At 45.1% G+C, this 19,233-nt stretch overlaps 1 protein-coding gene and 1 pseudogene across 7 annotated transcripts in view; one reads left to right on the forward strand and one right to left on the reverse strand.

The window, feature by feature from the left end:
• The first annotated feature begins 481 nt into the window (after window positions 1-481).
• The window catches only part of ILKAP (ILK associated serine/threonine phosphatase), a 29,331-nt gene continuing 10,579 nt past the window's right edge, over window positions 482-19,233 (forward strand). Inside the window, exons 1-10 of one of the 7 annotated variants that reach the window (XM_027117003.1) lie at window positions 482-637; window positions 9,457-9,522; window positions 9,996-10,052; window positions 11,982-12,029; window positions 13,256-13,375; window positions 14,797-14,923; window positions 16,319-16,425; window positions 17,054-17,147; window positions 17,427-17,514; window positions 18,886-19,007. In XM_027117003.1, coding sequence (XP_026972804.1) covers window positions 583-637; window positions 9,457-9,522; window positions 9,996-10,052; window positions 11,982-12,029; window positions 13,256-13,375; window positions 14,797-14,923; window positions 16,319-16,425; window positions 17,054-17,147; window positions 17,427-17,514; window positions 18,886-19,007 — 884 coding nt within the window. In that variant the 5' untranslated portion in view covers window positions 482-582. Of the gene's footprint in view, window positions 638-9,456; window positions 9,523-9,574; window positions 9,667-9,995; window positions 10,053-11,981; window positions 12,030-13,255; window positions 13,376-14,796; window positions 14,924-16,318; window positions 16,426-17,053; window positions 17,148-17,426; window positions 17,515-18,885; window positions 19,008-19,233 lie in introns of those variants that run through there. The other 6 variants (XM_027116959.1, XM_027116982.1, XM_027116965.1 and 3 more) reach the window with 6 other exon arrangements.
• Window positions 6,944-8,408, reverse strand: LOC113626014 (heterogeneous nuclear ribonucleoprotein A1-like; annotated as a pseudogene).

Raw genomic sequence — 19,233 nt, forward strand, 5'->3', positions numbered from 1 at the left:
GGCCAAGGATGGAGGCCTACCGTGGCGGTGTGAGGATGAAGGGACGGAACCGATGTGAAAACCCCATAAAGCCTTCCGGGCCACCAGGGCTCACTACAGCTGCCCTCGAGCTCAGACATGTCTATCTGGAAGGGCCTTCTTGGTATCGGACGGCCGTGCCCAGGAAGAGCAGGAGGGGCCCGGGACGGGCGTCCGAGAGAAACATCGCACAGTCCGCGGCGCGGCGCCCAGGTATCCGCTCGCGCAGCCGGCGAGGAGTAGATCTGTGCGCGTGCGCGCCTCCGCCCCGCCCCCCCCCCCCCCCCCCCCCCCCCCGCCGGCGCGCAGGCCGCTGGGGCGGCCGGGCCACGCCGCGCGCCGATTGGTGGCGTTCCGGGCCCGCCTTCGGGTGATTGACGGCTCCCGGGCCGCCACCGCCCAGCCGCCGCAACAGCCGCCGCCGCCGCTGCCTCCGCCTCCGCCTCAGCCGCAGGGTGTGGAGCCCGCCGCCGCTCGCGGGCTGCGCGTCTGCCGCCGCCGCCGCCGCTGCCGCCGCCGCCGCCGACGCCTCCGCCTCCCAGCCTCCGCCTCCCAGCCTCCGCCATGGACCTGTTCGGGGACCTGCCGGAGCCCGAGCGCTCGCCGCGCCCGGCTGCGGGTAAGCGGGTGGCCGCCCGGACGGTGAGGAGGAGGGCGGGCGGCGGCCTTGAGGCCGCGGCGCCTGAGGCGGCGGCGGGGACGCGGGAGGGTGAGCGCGGCCTACACCGGCGCGGGGAGTTCGCGGTCTCCGCCATGTTCGCTGCGCAGGAGGAGGGGACCGCGGCTCGGGGACCTTTGTGTGCGGCCCACACGTGTGGCCGCCGCGGCCCGCGCACAGCCGCCGCCGTCCGCTCACGGGAGCCGCGCGCCGGGTCGCCGGCCTGCGTCCGAACAGCTCGCCGTGTGGGCCGCGTCGTTCCGGGCGCGCTCCCAGTTCTGCGTTTTCTTCGGCTTTGTTTTTCGTCTCTACCCCGGAGATGGAAGTCATCGCCAACTCAGTCCTTGGGGTTGTGAGGCCCAGAAGAGAGAATTCATTCTCTCTGCTCCTCTCGTTGGATCTAACGATTCATGGTAGTTTTTGTGCTTTCCGGGGCCCCGGGAAGGGCCCGCTCCCCTGCCGGCCCCCGACCTCGGCCGCTGTGCCAGGTCCTTCCTGGAGGCTGGGGTTGGAGCCGCCCACGGCAGCAGCGCGGGGCCGCACGGTTGGTCCTGTGTGTCCAGCGGGTGACGGCCACGCCAGGTTGAGGTTGGCAAGACCTGTGACTGTGTTCACGGCTAGGTACGCAGCTGGGTGCTGTGGTTTAGGGCTTTCTTTACGAGCCCAGCTTGGTGGCAGAAAACATGGAAAACTCTAAAAACGCATTCAGACTGCAGGCTCAGCTCAGCGCCGGGTCTCAGTCTGAAAGCCTGCGGGGGGCGGGGGCCCGCGTCTGCGGTAGGGGATCCGCGGGCGATCTGGGACCGCACGGCGCGGGTCTGCAGAGCCTGGTTCGGGAGCTGCCGTTGTAGTAGGGGAAGGGGAAGGGGAGGGTGACTGATGGCCAGCCTTTGCTCTCCAGGAGCCTAATTCTGCACGCAAGTGATGAAGATTGAACATGGCTAAGGTTAATGCCTGTGGGACACGCTGAGTGTCCAGAGGAGCGACGTTTGTAGTCCGTGGACAGAGAGCGGGGAAGGAGGTGGTGCTGGAGTCTGGCCTCTCGGAAGATGGGTAGACTTGGGACTTGCAGAGACTCTAGGCAAGGGAACGGTGTGCTCTTTCGGGAACGTTTCGTTCTCTAGTTGGCCTGGGCGTACCAGCGTGGAGGGCTACTGTGACATGGGGCCCTAAAAGAAAGGCCCCCGGAGAAGGGGTTGTTGTGCCCTCCATGGGGCCTGGATTCTGGCTTGTCACACGTGGACCACCAGGCTGGCCAGTCTTTGTCGGACCATTATTCCCAGTAACGGTGCCGTGACTTTTCCCTACCAAACATTCATCTTGTGGATTGTTTCTGAGATTTGTTTTCTAGATTGTTCTAGGTACGGGTGAAAACTCTGGCTTGTGTATACACTCTTCCTTACTCTGTTGATGGAGTATAACCTCTATCTGAATGTGTTTGGGGCAGCGTTTGGACTCGCAGATGTGCCTGTGGGCCTGTCATTTTCTTGAATCGCAAAGGGACCCTTGAAACGATACAAAACTTGACAACTCTTACAGGTTGGTGCTTGGGAGGGCGTATCCAGCCCTGGCTGAGACGACAGGGTGGCAGGGGCGCTGCGTGAAGTTTAAACGCCCCCTTCCCTGAAGCGTGGATTCGTGAGCTGCTCCCTGCCTGTGGGGAGGGCACTGACACGGTCCTGCTTGGCTGGGTGTATGTTTTTAAACAGCTTTGAAAACAAAGAAGGCATGCTTTCCGAATTTGTAGCTGACAGAAAGCTGAGAGGGATAAGTACTAAAGTGAGTGACAGAATCGGGACCCAAAGTTACCTTGACAGGCATTTAGTTCAAACCAACAAGGTGAGTCTTAACAGGTTAAACAAAATCATTTGAACAAGAACAGAATCTGATTTCACAATTTTGTGGAAATGCTTTGATTTTTGAAAACTTAATTCAAAACGTCATACTTTTTGTTTCCGAAAAATTGATCATATTGATTGACAAAATTGAACGTAGAGAGAATGAAAGGAAAATAGAGTTGGTTTCATGAAGTGGATGGAGAGATGAGGCTGAATCGCACCATCGTGACCCTCACAAAGGATGTGCAGGTGCCACCAATTTCTGAGCTAATTCAGGGAACAATAAAAGACCTAGACACTTTCACAGTCCCCAGAAAGAGTTGTTCCAGACATGTTATCAGACTGTGTGGTTTCTGATCCCAACTCTGCTCTTGCTGTCTTCTGTGGCAGTTCCTGCTTCTGGGAAACATGAGTGTCGCCTCCTCCTGTTAGCCCACAGGTTAGACAGGGCGCTGTGTGTACAGTATGTAGCACAGGTAGAGCACGAGGTCTGCGCTTACTAGATGCTAGTGCCTAGTAGGTGCTATTCTATGAGTTAACTTTCACAGCCATTCAGAAGGGGAAAAAAATGCACTCTTAAATGGATTTTGTGAAAACACTAAGTGTCCAAAGGGAGGAAGTATCTCACTCCTCAGATCACATCAAGTGTATTTTATTTAGTTCTTTGATTTTTTGTTTTAAACATTACATCTAATGTTCCTACCCCAAGCCTCTTAATTTTTATGGTCTGAAGAAAAATGTGGAAAGAACGCATTAAATGTTTTCAGATTTTGTGCTAAATTAGGAGTTTTCATACCAGCCCCTAACATGTTTTGACTGCTGAGTGAAATCAGGTTTTTTATATACAGTATACATAGCTTACCTAAAAAAGGGAGTATGTTTGTTATTATCAGATAGAAATGGAATTTCTCTGGTACATCATACTCATAAAAGTGCTGACTTGATGTCTTTAAAGATTGACAGCTTATATTTGGCAGTCCAAACAAGTTAAAGGTGTCCTGGTTTAAAGTTGTTTGGGCAGTAACCTGGTTTCAGTTTTATAGGGTGGTTCTTTCACTACACCAGTACACTTTAAAGCTGATGGTCAGCTGTCAGGGACTAAGTAAATATTTGCTTGGCAGGCCATCTTCAAAATATTTCCTTTTAGAAAATTGGAGATCTACATATAAAATAAAGGCTGAGATATTAGAAAAAACTTGGACTAATTGTAAAACTTCAGGGTTAATAAGAAAAAACTCAAGTCATAAAAATTAGAATGGATATAGCTATGTAAAAATAAAAAGTTTCTGCAGGCAAAATAGCACAAAGGCAAAAGACAGACTGAGAGAAAGTGGTTGTGGTACACAATACTAAAGGTTACTATCCCTAGTAAGGGAAAGGCGCAGATAAATTAATAAGAAAAAGAGATGACCCGTTAGAAAAATGGTCAAAGGATGTGTCCTGACAGTTTATAGAGGAAGAAATGCAAATGACCCATCAACCAGAGCTTCCTCCGTCACTGGAAAGGAATAGCAGATCACTGATGTGCCATATTTTTCACCCATCAGATTTAAAAATTGGCAAGATGGTAATGAGGGTGTAGAGAAATGGATATTCTCATAAAGCGTGTGGGGGGTGAAAGTTACCACAACTTTTTTTGGAACAAATTTTGGCATTTGTCAGATTTATTAATTTACCCTTTGACCAGCAGTTAGCAGATAAAATAAGGATATAAGCCTAGGGTTGTTTATTGTGGCATTATTTGTCATGTAAAAAACCAGAATCATGCTGCATGCCCATCAGTAAGGGAACCAGACCGAGTGAGTGGCAGTGCTTTCCATAGAGAATAGTGTGCGGCTGTTGAAGCAAATCGTTAGACCCAGTGTGATGGCTTACATGAATAGTGATATATGTAGAGTGTTGTGTATATAGTATACTTCCACCTTTTAAAAATTAAAATGCACATACACAAGTTCACGAGCATAAAGGAAAGTGGAAAGTATACAATAAACTGTTACGGTGGTGGGGAGGCGGGGCCTTTTTCTAATATGTCTGTGGTATTTGGAAAACATGTACAGTAGTCCCTCAGTATCTGTGGGGGATTGGTTCCAGGATCCCCTTCGGATACCAAAATCCGAGGATGCTCAAGTCCCTTATATATCAATAAAATGGCCTAGTACAATGGCCCTCCGTATCCACAGGTTCCACATCCTCGGATGAGGAGGTCAGCTGTGTCACATTTGTAGTTGAAGAGAAAATCTAGGTATAAGAAGCAGTTTAGGCAAACTATTTAAAAGCTTGTTGTTGCTTTACTGTACGTAGCAACTTATAGCTAATCTGAATATAATCAGCCCAAGAGTATTTTTCTCAGCATAGTATGTAACTTTCAGTAGACTTAGCTTCAGAATGTAGGTAACTTAAAAAAAAAAACCAACAATCTAGATAAGATTATCTGTAGTGAAAAACTTGTTTTCTGTCTTGTTTCTTTCTTTATGAGAGTTCTTATATTTAGATCAGGGGCCTCTTCCAAAGTTTAGGGTCAAGGTCACACTTGGTCCAATGATTGCAGCTCCAAATACTTTGAATTACTATTTATCCAAAACAGAATGTAAGGTTCTGGCTAACCAGAAGTTCCCTTTATAGCATCTGTGACCTACAGATTGTTGTTACAGAATCCAGATGCAAGCTATACTAACTCTGACCCTTTTGATGGTGCATAAAGGTGTCCCAGAGATCTTACAGAGCCTCGGGATTCTCCTTGTGGGGTTGTGTAAGGGTTAAATGAGATGATCCTTGTGAAGTTCCTAGAACAGTGTGGGGTGGGGGCAGTGTAGCCCGTCGCCAAGAGCATGGGCTGGGAAAGCAGGCTGCCTGGGTTTGGATCTCCACTCCTCACTGGCTCTCTCTTGGACAGTTATTTAACCTAAGCGCCTCAGTTTTCTTATCAGTAAGTTACAATAATAATAGTACCCACCTCATAAGATTATTGTAAGGATTAAATCCATTAAAATTTGTAGAGCACTAGAATCGTTCCTGGCAGGCAGCGAATGTTAATTATCATTTATATAAGCCATTTTCAGTTGTGGCCAACAAAAATATGAGATGATCTCATTGTGTTTAATTGAAATACCACTCACAGTATTCTAGAGTGACAGAGGAGAGGAGAGGCTCATTCTGTTCAGCATGGGAAGATAAGCCCTTCTCTGGGGCTGGTGGTAGGTTTGAGGAACTGACTTAAACTGAGTTGTCGCCAAAGGAGAGAGGCCAGGCTAGTGCTAAGCTGGAAACTCTATTATGAGGAATGCTTGCCAGGACCGAAAATGTATTAATACCTGGGTAAAAGAGGACTTTGCCCCATTGGACATTGGATTTGGAAAGACCTGACTTAGATGGGTAGTTTAATTCAGAAATTAAAATCGGACCCTGCGTAAGTAGAAGGGTTGATTGTCTTCAGGTTGGCCTCCTCCCTATAATGTCCCCCTCTCCCAAGATGCCTGGTGCTCTGGCCCCGCTGAATCCAGTGTGATTGTTCTGGGTCATCCCATTCAGTTTTGAGTCTGTTGGAATGGGCATGTTGATGCTTAGACCAATACAGTTTGAGTTTCCCTTGGAAGTGGCTTGCTAGAATATTAGCAATTCTTGTAGGAGGATTAATACAGTGAGTAAATGGTTATCCTAAATACCTCTTAGTGTCCTCCTAATGCTGTTTTTTTGGATACTCCCCACAGAGTCTTTATGTCACTTGTGAGAAAAATGAAAGTATTTGTAATTACTTAATGTCTTTAGGGTAATCCTAAGGGATAAAAATGTAATTTATGGAGTCGACATTTCCCATTTGCATTAGGGGTATAAAGCAGAAGAGTTACTTTTTGTTAAATTAGGAATTACCAGGTATTTAATGTACTTCTGACCTAAAGACTCCTGAAGAAATTTCCTTTCTTGGAGTTTATAAATTTTAATTAAAATTTTTACTTTTTTAAAAAAGTAAAATTGATACCCAGCTCATTTCTAGGCAAAAAGACAATATGGATGAAACTTTTAGAGCGTACACATTGAATTGGTTTTTACTTTTATTTTTTTTAAGAGGGTATTAAATTGTTTATTTATTACACATGATAATGGATGATACACAAGCTTCATTCCCATCTATATCTGGTACCATAATCCAATTTAGATATATTGCATAGGGTGTGCCAACAATCATATATTAATAATCAAAAAACTCCATGACTTGGCTTGGGTGACCCTTTTCATGGTGAACTCCAGGTCACAACACAGTAACTGTCAGTTCAACTACACCAAGGTTTCGGAAGACAGTAGCTTCTCCACCAAAGCAGGTTGTAAGTAAATTTTGAATGGAACCTGGCATCACCCTGAAGGAGCTCTAACTTCACACTGTTGGCGTAGTTTACCAAAATGGCTCCAGGGTAGACTAACTTCACAGCACATTTAAAAAAGGACACGTTCATTCAGCGTCACGATCAGACTATTACGTTTAGCAGTCAACAGCATGGGTGCAAAAAAAAAAAATCTACATTAAAACCCTTTGATGGAATGCTTTACACTTTCCACAGAACAGAAACTAAAATAACCTGTTATACAGTTAGTCACAAATACAGTCCTCGAGTTTTTTTGCCCATACACGTGAGTATTGTCTACAACATGTCTTCTTTGTAGCAGCTAGGCCCTGCCACCACTGTGCTTGGCTGAGCTCACAAATCTGTTGTAGCCTGGAGCTTCCCCGTCACTTCTCTGGCTCTCCTCTCCTGCTAAGCTTTGTTTCCTGGCAGTAATCAAAACCTTCTGCCACTGCCACAGCTACTGCTGCTGCCGGAACCACCACAGCCACCTTGGTTTCGGGGTTTGGCAAAGTATTGGCCTCCACCGCCCTAGGGGCCAGAACTTCTGCCTCCAAAGTTTCCTCCTTTCATGGGTCCAAAATTTGAAGATTGATTGTTGTAACTGCCAAAATCATTGTAGCTTCCACCACCTCCAAAATTGCTTCCATCATTACCAAATCCATTATAGCCATCCCCACTGCCACCATATCCACCACCACCGCAGCTGCCACCAAAGCCACCTCGACCACTGAAGTCTCCTCCACGACCAAAGTTGTCATTCCCACCAAAACCACCTCCATGACCACCACCAAAGTTTCCAGAACCACTTCGACCTCTTTGGCTGGATGAGGAACTAGCCATCTCTTGCTTAGATAGGGCTTTCCTTACTTCACAGTTGTGGCCATTCACAGTGTGGTATTTCTTAATGACAATCTTGTCTACAGAGTCATGGTCATCAAAGGTTACGAAAGCAGAGCCTCTCTTTTTACACTGCCTTGATCAGTCATGATTTCAAACACTTCAGTTTTCCCGTACTGTTCAAAATAATCTCTTAGATGATGTTCTTCAGTGTCTTCTTTAATGCCACCAACAAAAATCCTTTTCACAGTTAAGTGGGCACCAGGTCTTTGAGAAACTTCTCTTGAGACGGCCCTCTTTGGTTCCCCAACTCTTCCATCTACCTCGTGTGGCCTTGCATTCGTGGCCGCATCCACCTCCTCCACAGTGGCGTATGTGACAAACCCGAAGCCTCTGGAGCGCTTGGTGTTTGGATCCCTCATTACCACACAGTCTGTGAGCGTTCCCCGCTGCTCACAATGGCTCCTCAGACTGTCATCGGTTGTTTCAAAGCTCAAACCTCTGATGAAGAGCTTCTGCAGCTGTTCGGGCTCTTTGGGTGACTCTGACTTAGACATGATGGCAGTGGAGGGGCGAAGGGGAGATGTCAACGATGCTTACTCTGCAGCGTCCATGAGCAGAAAGGAGTAATCTACCGAACGTATCTCTGAATTGGTTTTTAAATGAGTACATTTCTGTACTTGAACTCAGAGGAGAAAGATCAGTGTGTTGAACTTCATAGGACGTGGATGTCCACACCTTCATCTTTAGCCCTCTGTTTCCCCCACGTTCCGGTGGGCCAGTTCATGTATTTCATAGCTTCAATAGAAATTTTGGGGAAAGCTGGAGAAGGAATAATGGTTACATTTTATGTGGAAAGGGATAATTGAGTATAAAACATTTCAGATAAGTACTTCTGGTAGGTAAATCTTTAGGTTTTTTTTTTTTTTTTTTTTGTTCCGGTACGCGGGCCTCTCACTGTTGTGGCCTCTCCCATTGCGGAGCACAGGCTCCAGACGCGCAGGCTCAGTGGCCATGGCTCACGGGCCCAGCCGCTCCTCGGCATGTGGGATCTTCCCTGACTGGGGCACGAACCCGTGTCCCCTACATCGGCAGGCGGACTCTCAACCATTGCGCCACCAGGGAAGCCCAATCTTTAGGTTTTTAGAAAGTTTCCTGGCTTTCTCCTGAGTTTACCTTGGAGTATCTGAAATCCCTCATTTTCTTCATAGATATTTATTGAATTGGGCACTGTGCTGTTAAGGCAGATTGGCTTCCCTCAGGCCTCTCACCATCTCTGTGCTCCGTGTGTTTAAGATTCTCCCTGGTGGTTAATTCAGAATGGTACTGAAATAGGATTTTTAAGACCTGTAGATCTTTGAAGAGTCCCTTTATTTCTGAAGTTCTGTATTGAGGTACCAAGATAGAATTATTGTTTTGCTCTAGAGTCAGTTTTTTCTTCCCAGGATTCACTTTTAAAGAAAGATTTTAAAATATTTGTTCAATAGTGAAATTATCAAAAACAATACTTGTTTCCCTCAAAACACGCAATAGCCCTTAAAACGCCTGTTGGGTCATCTTTCATTGCTTGTATTATGTGTTGACTGTAACTTTTTGGAAACAAATGTCCCTATTAAATGGCTGTCAAGAAAATATTTTTTAAAAATAAGCTTTGTCCAGCAGCGGGGAGAAGATTTGAATTTAATGGCAAACTTAAAGATGTCCCCCTTTGAATCCCATCTGGCCAATGACCAAATGCTCTCTAAGCAGGTGTTCCGTGTTCTAGGGAAAGAAGCTCAGAAAGGATCTCTGCTCTTTGATGATCTCCCTCCGGCCAGCAGTACTGACTCAGGTACAGTCTTCAGGCTCTCCCAGGTGTGTGTCAACATGTCATCCTGGGATTGTAGTTGTCTCAATCTTTTTCCCTTTCCCCCATTTTCAACACACAGATGTTTTAGGTGTTGGACTGTCTTAAGTTTTGAATCCATGGCATCAGGTAAGGCAGAAAAATCCGCTAGTCGCTAGCCCTGAGAAACTGCATAAAAGTGTTGAGCAGTTTTCTCTGGTTCATTTGAGTGTTTAATATACTAGCTGGAATAAGATTTAACTCTTTAAGGCAGATTTTTTTGTTTCCTTTGAAATGATAGGACTTTAAAATAAAATAGGTTCAAGACATTATTTAGCACTGTATGAGTTGCCACTGGATTGACACAAGAGTTTTGAGTTTATTTCAATGACCTGTGTAGGTGTCCTGGTGGGATGGATTCTGAAACTTAAGCCTCCTCCTGGTTTTGTGGGCTCACTCAGTGTTCTGCTGTGTTTCAGGATCGGGGGGACCTTTGCTTTTTGATGATCTCCCACCAGCCAGCAGTGGTGATTCAGGTAAGTGGTAGGGAAAAATGTCCAACGTGCTGGTGGAAATAATATGCACTATTTTACCCTTACGTAAAATTTATTTATAGCTTGTAACAAGCCTTAGGATGATATTAAATCATAATACAACATAAGGTTTATTAAAACTGAATAGATACCTGGAATTTCTTGGCAGTCCAGTGGTTAGGACTCAGTGCTTTCACTGCTGGGGCCAAGGTTTGATCCCTGGTTGGGGAACTAAGTTCCCGCAAAAAAAACCCTAAATAGATACCATTAGGTGGGAGCAAAAAAACGCTTAAATGCTACATCACTTTTTGGTGATTATTTTTTACTTCTTGCAACTGACTTTTAAGAAGTGAAGAGTCCAGTAATTTACTTTGATCTTTGTTATCAACGTGTTTTTTTAAATTAATTTATTTATTTATTTATTTTTGCTGTGTTGGGTCTTCGTTTCTGTGCAAGGGCTTTCTTTAGTTGTGGCAAGCGGGGGCCACTCTTCATCGCGGTGCGCAGGCCTCTCACTATTGCAGCCTCTCTGTTGCGGAGCACAGGCTCCAGACGCACAGGCTCAGTAGTTGTGGCTCACGGGCCTAGTTGCTCCGCGGCATGTGGGATCTTCCCAGACCAGAGCTCGAACCCATGTCCCCTGTATTAGCAGGCAGATTCTCAACCACTGCACCACCAGGGAAATCCCTGTTATTAACGTTTAAAAGAATCTCAGTCTGTCATTCTGGTTTTGCCTTGTTATATTCCTGACAGGCCCAAATGTATCCAGCAGAAGTGTCTGAATATATGAAGTACAGTTAAAATATTTTCAGTTTCCTGATAAATAAGTCATTTGTTTTATGCCACTTACATTAAAAAGAATTTTGATTTTAAGAAAATGAAGTCAGAATGACACTGCTTTACTGACTGGTACAGACCATGTGCAGGAATTTGAATTCTTAAAATTCAAGACCTTAGTTAATTATTTTCCAGTCAGTCCTTTTATGTTCTCAAGATTCTTTTTATTGATTTGATTTCATTTTTGTCAAGCCTATTAACATTGGCTCTACCTGTGCCTGTAAATGTTTAACTTTTCCTTTTATGTCCCAGTTACACAGAAGGGGAAAATAGAGCCGATTCTTCTAGGTTGTCATATATGACGAATGTATTATTCCACTAACTGAGAACTTCTCACATGGAATTCCCCCAAAGGGAGGGGGAAGGTAGGGCAATGGTGGGGGACAGTGGGGATGCAGGCTGTCCTTTTTCACGTGCAGTTTTATCCTCTAGTGTAAAAAACCTTCCTTATGTTGTCAAATAGAACACTTGCTGCTTTTCAGGTATATTTTTTGTATTATTAATTCTTTACCATAAATTCATTGGAATTAGTCTAGAAAGTACGGATTAAATTAGGTATCATTCCTATATTTAGAAAAAGTATCACAATCGTCTTACATAAGAAGTCTCAGGTTTTCAGACTATGTATCCATACCAAAAAATTACAGCATTCTCATACAATTTACCCTAAAACCTTCCCAATGAAGACAGTGCACTTAGTTAAAATGAAAGTTAATGTGTGCAACTAGGGCTCTTAACAGATTTAATTTAAAAAAGGAAGATTCAGCATAGTTACATCTTAGTTATCCACAGGGCAAAAGGCAATAAACTAGTAGCGACTTAGACGACGTCAACCCATTGTTAACAAGCTTGATTTCTTTTTTTTTTTGGATATAGAATCCAATCTTGTATGCAGTATTTAGGCTTTCTTGAGAAGACATATCTTTCTTCTCAAGCAGGCAAGAGCCATTTACAAAAATTGACTGCATTCTAGCCCATAAAGTAAGTCCCAGTAAAGAATCAGCTTCATACGTAGACCGCATTCTCTGATGACAATGTGATTCACTTAGAAGTCAATAACAGTTTAAAACATTTCTCTGTTTTTCAATCTAAAAGAAAGGAAGATTCTTTTACATACACATTGGGAAAACTGGAACACAAACAGTAAGTGACAGGAGGCTAATGAAGAGACCTTTGGGAAATCCGTGACATTGTCCCAGTTAATTTGCCTTACTATGTGGGGTGGGATGTGTGTGTTATACTGTTGCAGAAATCTGTCCTTTGCAAGTAATTGACCCTTCTTGCAGGCAGGGACATTTCTTTCCTTTTTTTTCTCAGTACTCAGAAATGTCTGGCAAAGAATAGTTGAATAAATAATAAATGGTTGCATGCTTTTAAACCTAAATGCAGAGAATACTTAGGGCCATTTATTGGATACTTGATGGACCAGGCACTGTGATGAATGCTTTACATACCTTCTCCCCAGCAGTTTTCAAACAAGCCCCTGAGAGGACAGTATTCGCCCTATTACGGGTGAAGAAACTGAGGCTGGAAGGTTAAGTAACTTGCCTTAAGGGCACACCCCTTGGAAGTGGCAGAACTGAGATTTGAAACTAGACTTCTGTTGTTCCAAAATGCATACACACTGCAGGTGCTCTTAGCTCTGGCTTTGAATACAAATTCGTCCCTTTGCAAGTGGGAATGGCTTCAGCGGTCCTATTTTGCCTTTCAGGATACGTACAGTTCTTAAAGCCTGATGTTTATTTTAAGCCTTTTTTGGCACTTGTTACTCTTTTTTTTTTTTTTTGCGGTACACGGGCCTCTCACTGTTGTGGCCTCTCCTGTTGCGGAGCACAGGCTCCGGACGCGCAGGCTCAGCGGCCATGGCTCACGGGCCCAGCCGCTCCACGGCATGTGGGATCTTCCCGGACTGGGGCATGAACCCGTGTCCCCTGCATCGGCAGTTGGACTCTCAACCACTGCGCCACCAGGGAAGCCCTACACTTGTTACTCTTTTGAACTGGTTCAGGACATTTCACTTTGCAGATTTTGGAAACTTATTTATAAGTAAGGGCTTGTGGATGTAAAACATCATATATGTGCCATAGCCCCAAGATATGAATGTGTATTTTTACCACTGAGAAGCCTCTCTTGCATGTCGTCTTATGCCAGTCTGAGCAGGGCCTGGATCTTAATTTGTGGTCTCCCACTGTGGGTGCCCAGGCACTGCCCCACCCCTCAAAGTCATAGCCGTGACTGCTGTGCCTCTGTCTCTGCCAGGCCTCTCTCAAATGTCTTTTGTCTCTGAGGGCTGGGAGGGAGCCTGGTCTGCTAGGGACTCTTATCGTCTACAGCTGTGTTTCTGTCTGGCTTTGACTTTATATTTCCAGGTTCTCTTGACACTTCGATATCCCAGGTGGTAAAGAATGAAGGGAAAGGAGCAAAGAGAAAAACCTCTGAAGAAGAGAAGAATGGCAGTGAAGAGCTTGTGGAAAAGAAAGTTTGTAAAGGTTTTCAGACAGTTTGAAAACAAATGTATTAGACTTCATATTGTAAAACAACCCAGAGCAAAAAGCAAGCTCAGCTTTCCGACAATATTGGATTGGCCAAAAAGTTCGTTCGGTTTTAAGTAAAAATAAAAGACATTTTTCATTTTCACCAAGAAGTTCATTGAATAATGTATTCATTAACTGAATGACCTTTTTGGCCAACCCAATACTTCCTTTTAATGTCTGTATTTAAGAAGTGGATAGGGTTTCTTATTTGCAAACGGATTTCCAAGTTTACTTTTGCTTCCTCTCTCCTTGCTCTCCATGTACATCTGTTACCTTTGGTCAGATAGGAAACCTGCATTTGTCCTTCAAGGGTTAAAAACCACAGGTAGTTCTTACTTAGCCTTCGGCAGTGAGTGTTTAGCTTATTGGCCCCCCAGTTCCTTGTCCCCAGCCTGTTGGTTAGCACTTGGAATTCTGTGAATAGCTCAGTAGACAGGTCCCAAGAGACAGCCTGAGGCTGGAAAAAGCAATTGAAATTTGTAGTCAGCTTTGTAACATGTCACAGTGAGTGGGGAAGAAATGAAAAGTATCAGCTAAAGAGAAAAACTGTGGATTTTCACTTATCGCACTGGCCACTTTGTCTTGTGCCATAAGTGAGCTCAAGGCAGAGGCTGTAGGCCGCAGTGCAGGTGTGAGAGGACCTGCTCCGCCTCTGCTGTGAAGACGTGCGCTCAGCTTGGCTTGTCACTGCCTTGAGCCTGGAGAGCACTGTGCCTGCCACCAGCCGCTCTTCAGAAAGCGCTCATTCTATCACTTCTATGGATCTAGGTGTCAGAAAAAGCTTAAACCAGCCATTAAAGAGAAATTTCTGCGCCTCCAGTGAACTCCTTTTTCCTTTCCTTCCTCAGTTAAAGTAAAAGCAGCTGATCTTACCATTTGTTCAAATTCTTCCAGCCTCAAGCATGGAAATATATATTTCCAGTGTATCCAACAGGGTATTAGGGATAAACTCTACTTGCTTGCATTCCTCTAAACTAGAAATTTTTTTGTCCTTATTAAATTATTGACAGACTAGATTTGCACAGAATTCCTTGCCCCAGTTCAAGTCCCACTTCTGTGGGATGACAGCACATTCCTTGCTCTGGTGCTCTGACTTAATGCCCTCGCAAGAGAAGCCATTCTGTACTAACTTGCTGTCGTCTGCTGTCTCCTTTCCACTGCTCAGCCTTGCAGAGACCGGCCCTGTCCAACAGTGGTCTGAATCTTGTAACAGACTTGCAGTCCGGGAGATGCCTTGAGGGGTATAGCTTATTTGTTTGCAGCATTAGGGCATTGCTGAGTAGAACAGCCATAGTTCCCTCTCATTTGCTCTGGGACTAGGGCTTCTGGAGAGAAGGGCACAGTTTTGTATTGGCTTTTTGTTCTCTTTTTCTTAGGCTCTTCGGTGATCTTTGGTTTGAAAGGCTATGTAGCTGAGCGGAAGGGCGAGCGGGAGGAGATGCAGGACGCCCATGTCATCCTGAATGACATCACCGAGGAGTGTAGGCCCCCCTCCTCCCTCATGTGAGTGTCTGTGCTCTAGCAGCCTGATGGCATAAAAGTCTCTGTTCTGATGGGAACTTTGGGCTGTGTCCAGTTTGTGTTTATTAGAAAGACGTATTTCTTGAGCTGCTTGGTTCAACATCAGTAGTTCTCAGCTGGGGTTGGTTTTGCCCCCCAGGGACATTTTTGGTTGTCACAGTGGGGGATGTACTACTGGCATATGGTGAGTGGAGGCCAGGATGTTATCCTATAGTGCACGGGTTAGCCCTACAACAATTGTCCTGCTGAACTTGAGAAACCCTGCTAATTGGGAAATGACTCTCCCTATTTTGGGTCTTGGGGTGTGTGCTTTCCACCAGTACCTGAAGAGGTTCTGACAGATAGTATTCTTATTCTTTGACCCAGGAGATAGAGGTAGAAGCTGCTAATTACAGAGGTGAATGGTGACCGGGAGAGCTAGTGCATATAGCGAGGGCCCAGAAAGAGAACAAAAAAGCAGAAATGGCATCAAGAAGATTTCCTGCAGTTGTACAAACTAAAATGAAGGAAAAGGCATGGAGGAAAAGCCATTGCTCACCAAGAGCAGGAATATGCTTTGGAGTTGCTTTTGAACCCAGGAAAGGGGCTTCTGGAGAGCCCCACGGGGGTAGATATTTTCGGGATAGATTTAATTGAGGAACACTAAGCCATAACTAGCAAATACTACGCTGTAAGATTCTGAGTTATCAACCACATGAAATTTATTTTTTCATGGCTTGTGATGTCCCAAATTGAAAAGGAATTTCAAAAATGTTTGAAAAAAGAGCAGCTCTGCAGAATAAATGTCATTTCTCATAGGCATTTTTGTTCTATCCTTCTTGAAACAGTTTTTTAATGACATTTATTCTATTTATGTTTTTTGGCAAAACTTGAAAGGGGAATAGGAATAAGACTATAGTAAGATAGGCTTTAAGAATTCTATATTGGTCGGAGTTTGAGCAAGAATCCTGAAATTACCTATTCTGTCTCTCATAGATTTTTTAAAATAATTTTTTAATATCTTTATTGGAGTATAATTGCTTTACAATATTGTGTTAGTTTCTGCCATACAACAAAGTGAATCAGCTATAACTCTTACAGATATTTTTGACCGTCTTGGATCAGTAACTGTTTATCTGTGTGTTAGTGTTTGAAACTAAATCTGCTTTAAATAGAAAAAAGTTCTGAATTTTAGTTTAGTGAAAAATCAGGGTTAATAGATCTTGATTTTTAAAAACAAGTGTGAGTTTTTAATTCTTAATTTAAAAATGTCACGGAAGTTACTTAAATGTTTGTCTCAGGTAATGTTAATGTTCGCTGTCTAAGAGTTAACAGCTTTTATGGAGAGGAGTAGTCTTTGCTGTGAGAATCTCTCTGACTCTCAGTTCATTGTTCCAGTACCCGGGTTTCATATTTTGCTGTTTTCGATGGACATGGAGGAATTCGAGCCTCAAAATTTGCTGCACAGAATTTGCATCAGAACTTAATCAGGAAATTTCCTAAAGGTGAGACTGAGAGCTAAATCGGTTCATGTTCATCTTGGTGTTGGCTGTTTGTGCTGATCAGTGACATGTCACTGGCTTTAGCAGAGTCCTTGGTGACTCTAAAAGAGCAGGGATGGGCTTCCCTGGTGGCGCAGTGGTTGAGAGTCCGCCTGCCAATGCAGGGGACACGGGTTCATGCCCCGGTCCGGGAAGATCCCACATGCCGCGGAGCGGCTGGGCCCGTGAGCCATGGCCGCTGAGCCTGCGCATCCGGAGCCTGTGCTACACAACGGGAGAGGCCACAACAGTAAGAGGCCCGCGTACCGCAAAAAATAAAAATAAAAAAAAATAAAAGAGCAGGGCTGAGAGGAGGCGGCTCCGAGGTGAGCAGGTGCAGTGGCCGTGCAGGTGTGCCTAGTATGGAACTTCTCGTGTCTCTGAGTGATTGGCCCCTCTCGTGGAATGTCTTTGGGTACAAGTGAGTGTCTTGCCTTTGTATTTGGGAGACTACTAAAACCAAATGCAGGTGGCACTTAGAGGTGAGGAAGTACAGGCTGTTCTTGGTTGTAATACAGAAACAAAATGACAGTGGCGGGAGGATAATCTTCCCTCCTTAAGAGTTTGTTTTCTTTTGTTCCTTCTGTAATAGGAGATGTAATCAGTGTAGAGAAAACCGTGAAAAGATGCCTCTTGGACACTTTCAAGCATACTGATGAAGAATTCCTGAAGCAAGCTTCAAGCCAGTAAGTGTAATAACCACATGAAGACACATGAGTGGAGCACACGTGTTGTTTTCCTAAACACATTCCAGGCCTGCTAATGCAGTTTAATGCTGATGCTCACTGTCTGAAAAGTTCCTAGCACCAAGTAATCTCTCACAACTTAACGAAATCTGGAACAGAAAAAAGCACGTATCAAACCATCCATTTAAAAAGTATAAGACTCCCCATTCAACTCTGGAAATTAGCCTCAAAGTGCTAGCATGTTGGTGGTGACTGTATTTCTGATGTGTTTCCCCCCAGGAAGCCTGCCTGGAAAGATGGGTCCACTGCTACCTGTGTTCTGGCTGTAGACAACATTCTTTATATTGCCAACCTCGGAGATAGTCGGGTATGTGACTCTGGAGGCACCTATTTAGATAACAGCATGTCACATGGGAGAAGAGCTGTAGAAGCACTTGCTGAATAAGATTACAGTGATGATGGCTGGGTTGGAATCTTCTATTGGGGTTGCTGCAGGGGGTTCTGCTGCAGGGTTTAAGTTCTGGGTCAGGGAACAGCAGCTAAGCTTGAGGTTGGTTGTTCTCTGAGAAGGCTTATACCCTGTCTGTCAGATACAGAGCTGTGAGTTGGAATTTAATTGGCCTGCAAGTACCTTAAATATTCATCTTCATTTTTCTGACCTCAGGCCATAATGAATGAATAACTCAAAAGCTGTAACTAGAAAGTGCTAGATGATGTGACATATATCCGTTGAGCCCAGTACACCTGGCTGAGGGAGAAACGCGATGATTTCCCACTGGTGACATCCTGTGTCCCAGTCCCAGTTGTGGGGAATGACAGAGCTGGAGGGCAGTGCTCTGCAGGGTCTCTGCAGTCCCTCCCACCTCCCCTGCCAGGAGCGGATGTTCACCTCCTTTGCCGCTTGCTTTTCAGCCATTCTCCATGCTTGTTCAGCAGTCACTGGACAAAGTGACCTTCCCACTCTTACTAGCACCTTCAGACGTGGAAATAGCTGCTCCCACCCCTGTTGCTTTTAGGGTGATCTATAAATATGGAGCGCTAGGAGCTGTAGCATCACAGATGACAGCCCTGCCCTAGTGGAGTTCATGTTCTGGTGATGTTTTAGTGGGTCTGTCTAGTGGACTGTCTCTTGTACATAGGTGTTTAGATCAAAGGACTTAAAAAAACAACATGAGTAAAATTGGCCAAAAAAAGAGAGACTTTGGAGTCAGGCCCAAGTTTGAGTCCTGGCCTTGCTCTCTGACTCTAGGCACGATGCTTATCCCCTGGGCCTCAGGCTTCCTCCTCTGTAGAATAAGAGGTTTGTCCGGAAGTTACCACACAGTAAACATGGTGGCGGGAACCCACGGAGAGGTACTTGGTCAGCCCACCAAACTGCCCTCGTCTTTGCCATTGTAAACTCTTGGAATGGTAACGCCTAAAGGGGCCTTGGTACCTGTTAGGTCCTCCCTTTCACGTCACAGATGAGAAGATGATGGCCTAGTGAGGGTGAGCAGTGAGCTGTGGTCATCCAGCAGAGTTTGCACCAGAGTTGAGACCCAAGCCCGGGGCTTCTCTCCCTGAATTTTTTTTGTGACACCACTTTGCTGCTTGTACTGTTGATGCTGGATCCACTGACCTCAAGTTTGTCAGCAGGAGGCTGAATCTGAAACTCCATTGTTAGCCTTTCTCTTCAGCTGTCAACTTTAGGTGCTGGGCCCATTAAATTTCACAGCCAGTGTACTCTCCATCTTCCCAGGCAATCCTGTGTCGTTACAATGAGGAGAGTCAAAAACATGCAGCCTTAAGCCTCAGCAAGGAGCATAATCCAACCCAGTATGAGGAACGAATGAGAATACAGAAGGCTGGAGGGAATGTCAGGTAACCGGGAGTGACGGGAACTCGGGAAGGAGGGTTCACTTACGTAAAAGCAGCCTTGAGACCTCTGAGGGTGGAACGTTCTGTGTCATGCAGTCTTCAGCGTAATGAGACTCTGTATGAGGTCTAACCTGGTGAAGTCGAAGTAGGTGAACGAGTGTTGTAGGATTTCACCTGTGTCCAAGTGGGAGCAAAAAATGTATGCAAGAAACATGCTTCCCTACGTTTG

The sequence above is a fragment of the Aethalodelphis obliquidens genome, unplaced genomic scaffold, assembly GCF_003676395.1.
Source record: "Aethalodelphis obliquidens isolate GAN/ISIS:26980383/991018 unplaced genomic scaffold, ASM367639v1 scaffold2, whole genome shotgun sequence".
Taxonomy (NCBI): domain Eukaryota; kingdom Metazoa; phylum Chordata; class Mammalia; order Artiodactyla; family Delphinidae; genus Aethalodelphis; species Aethalodelphis obliquidens.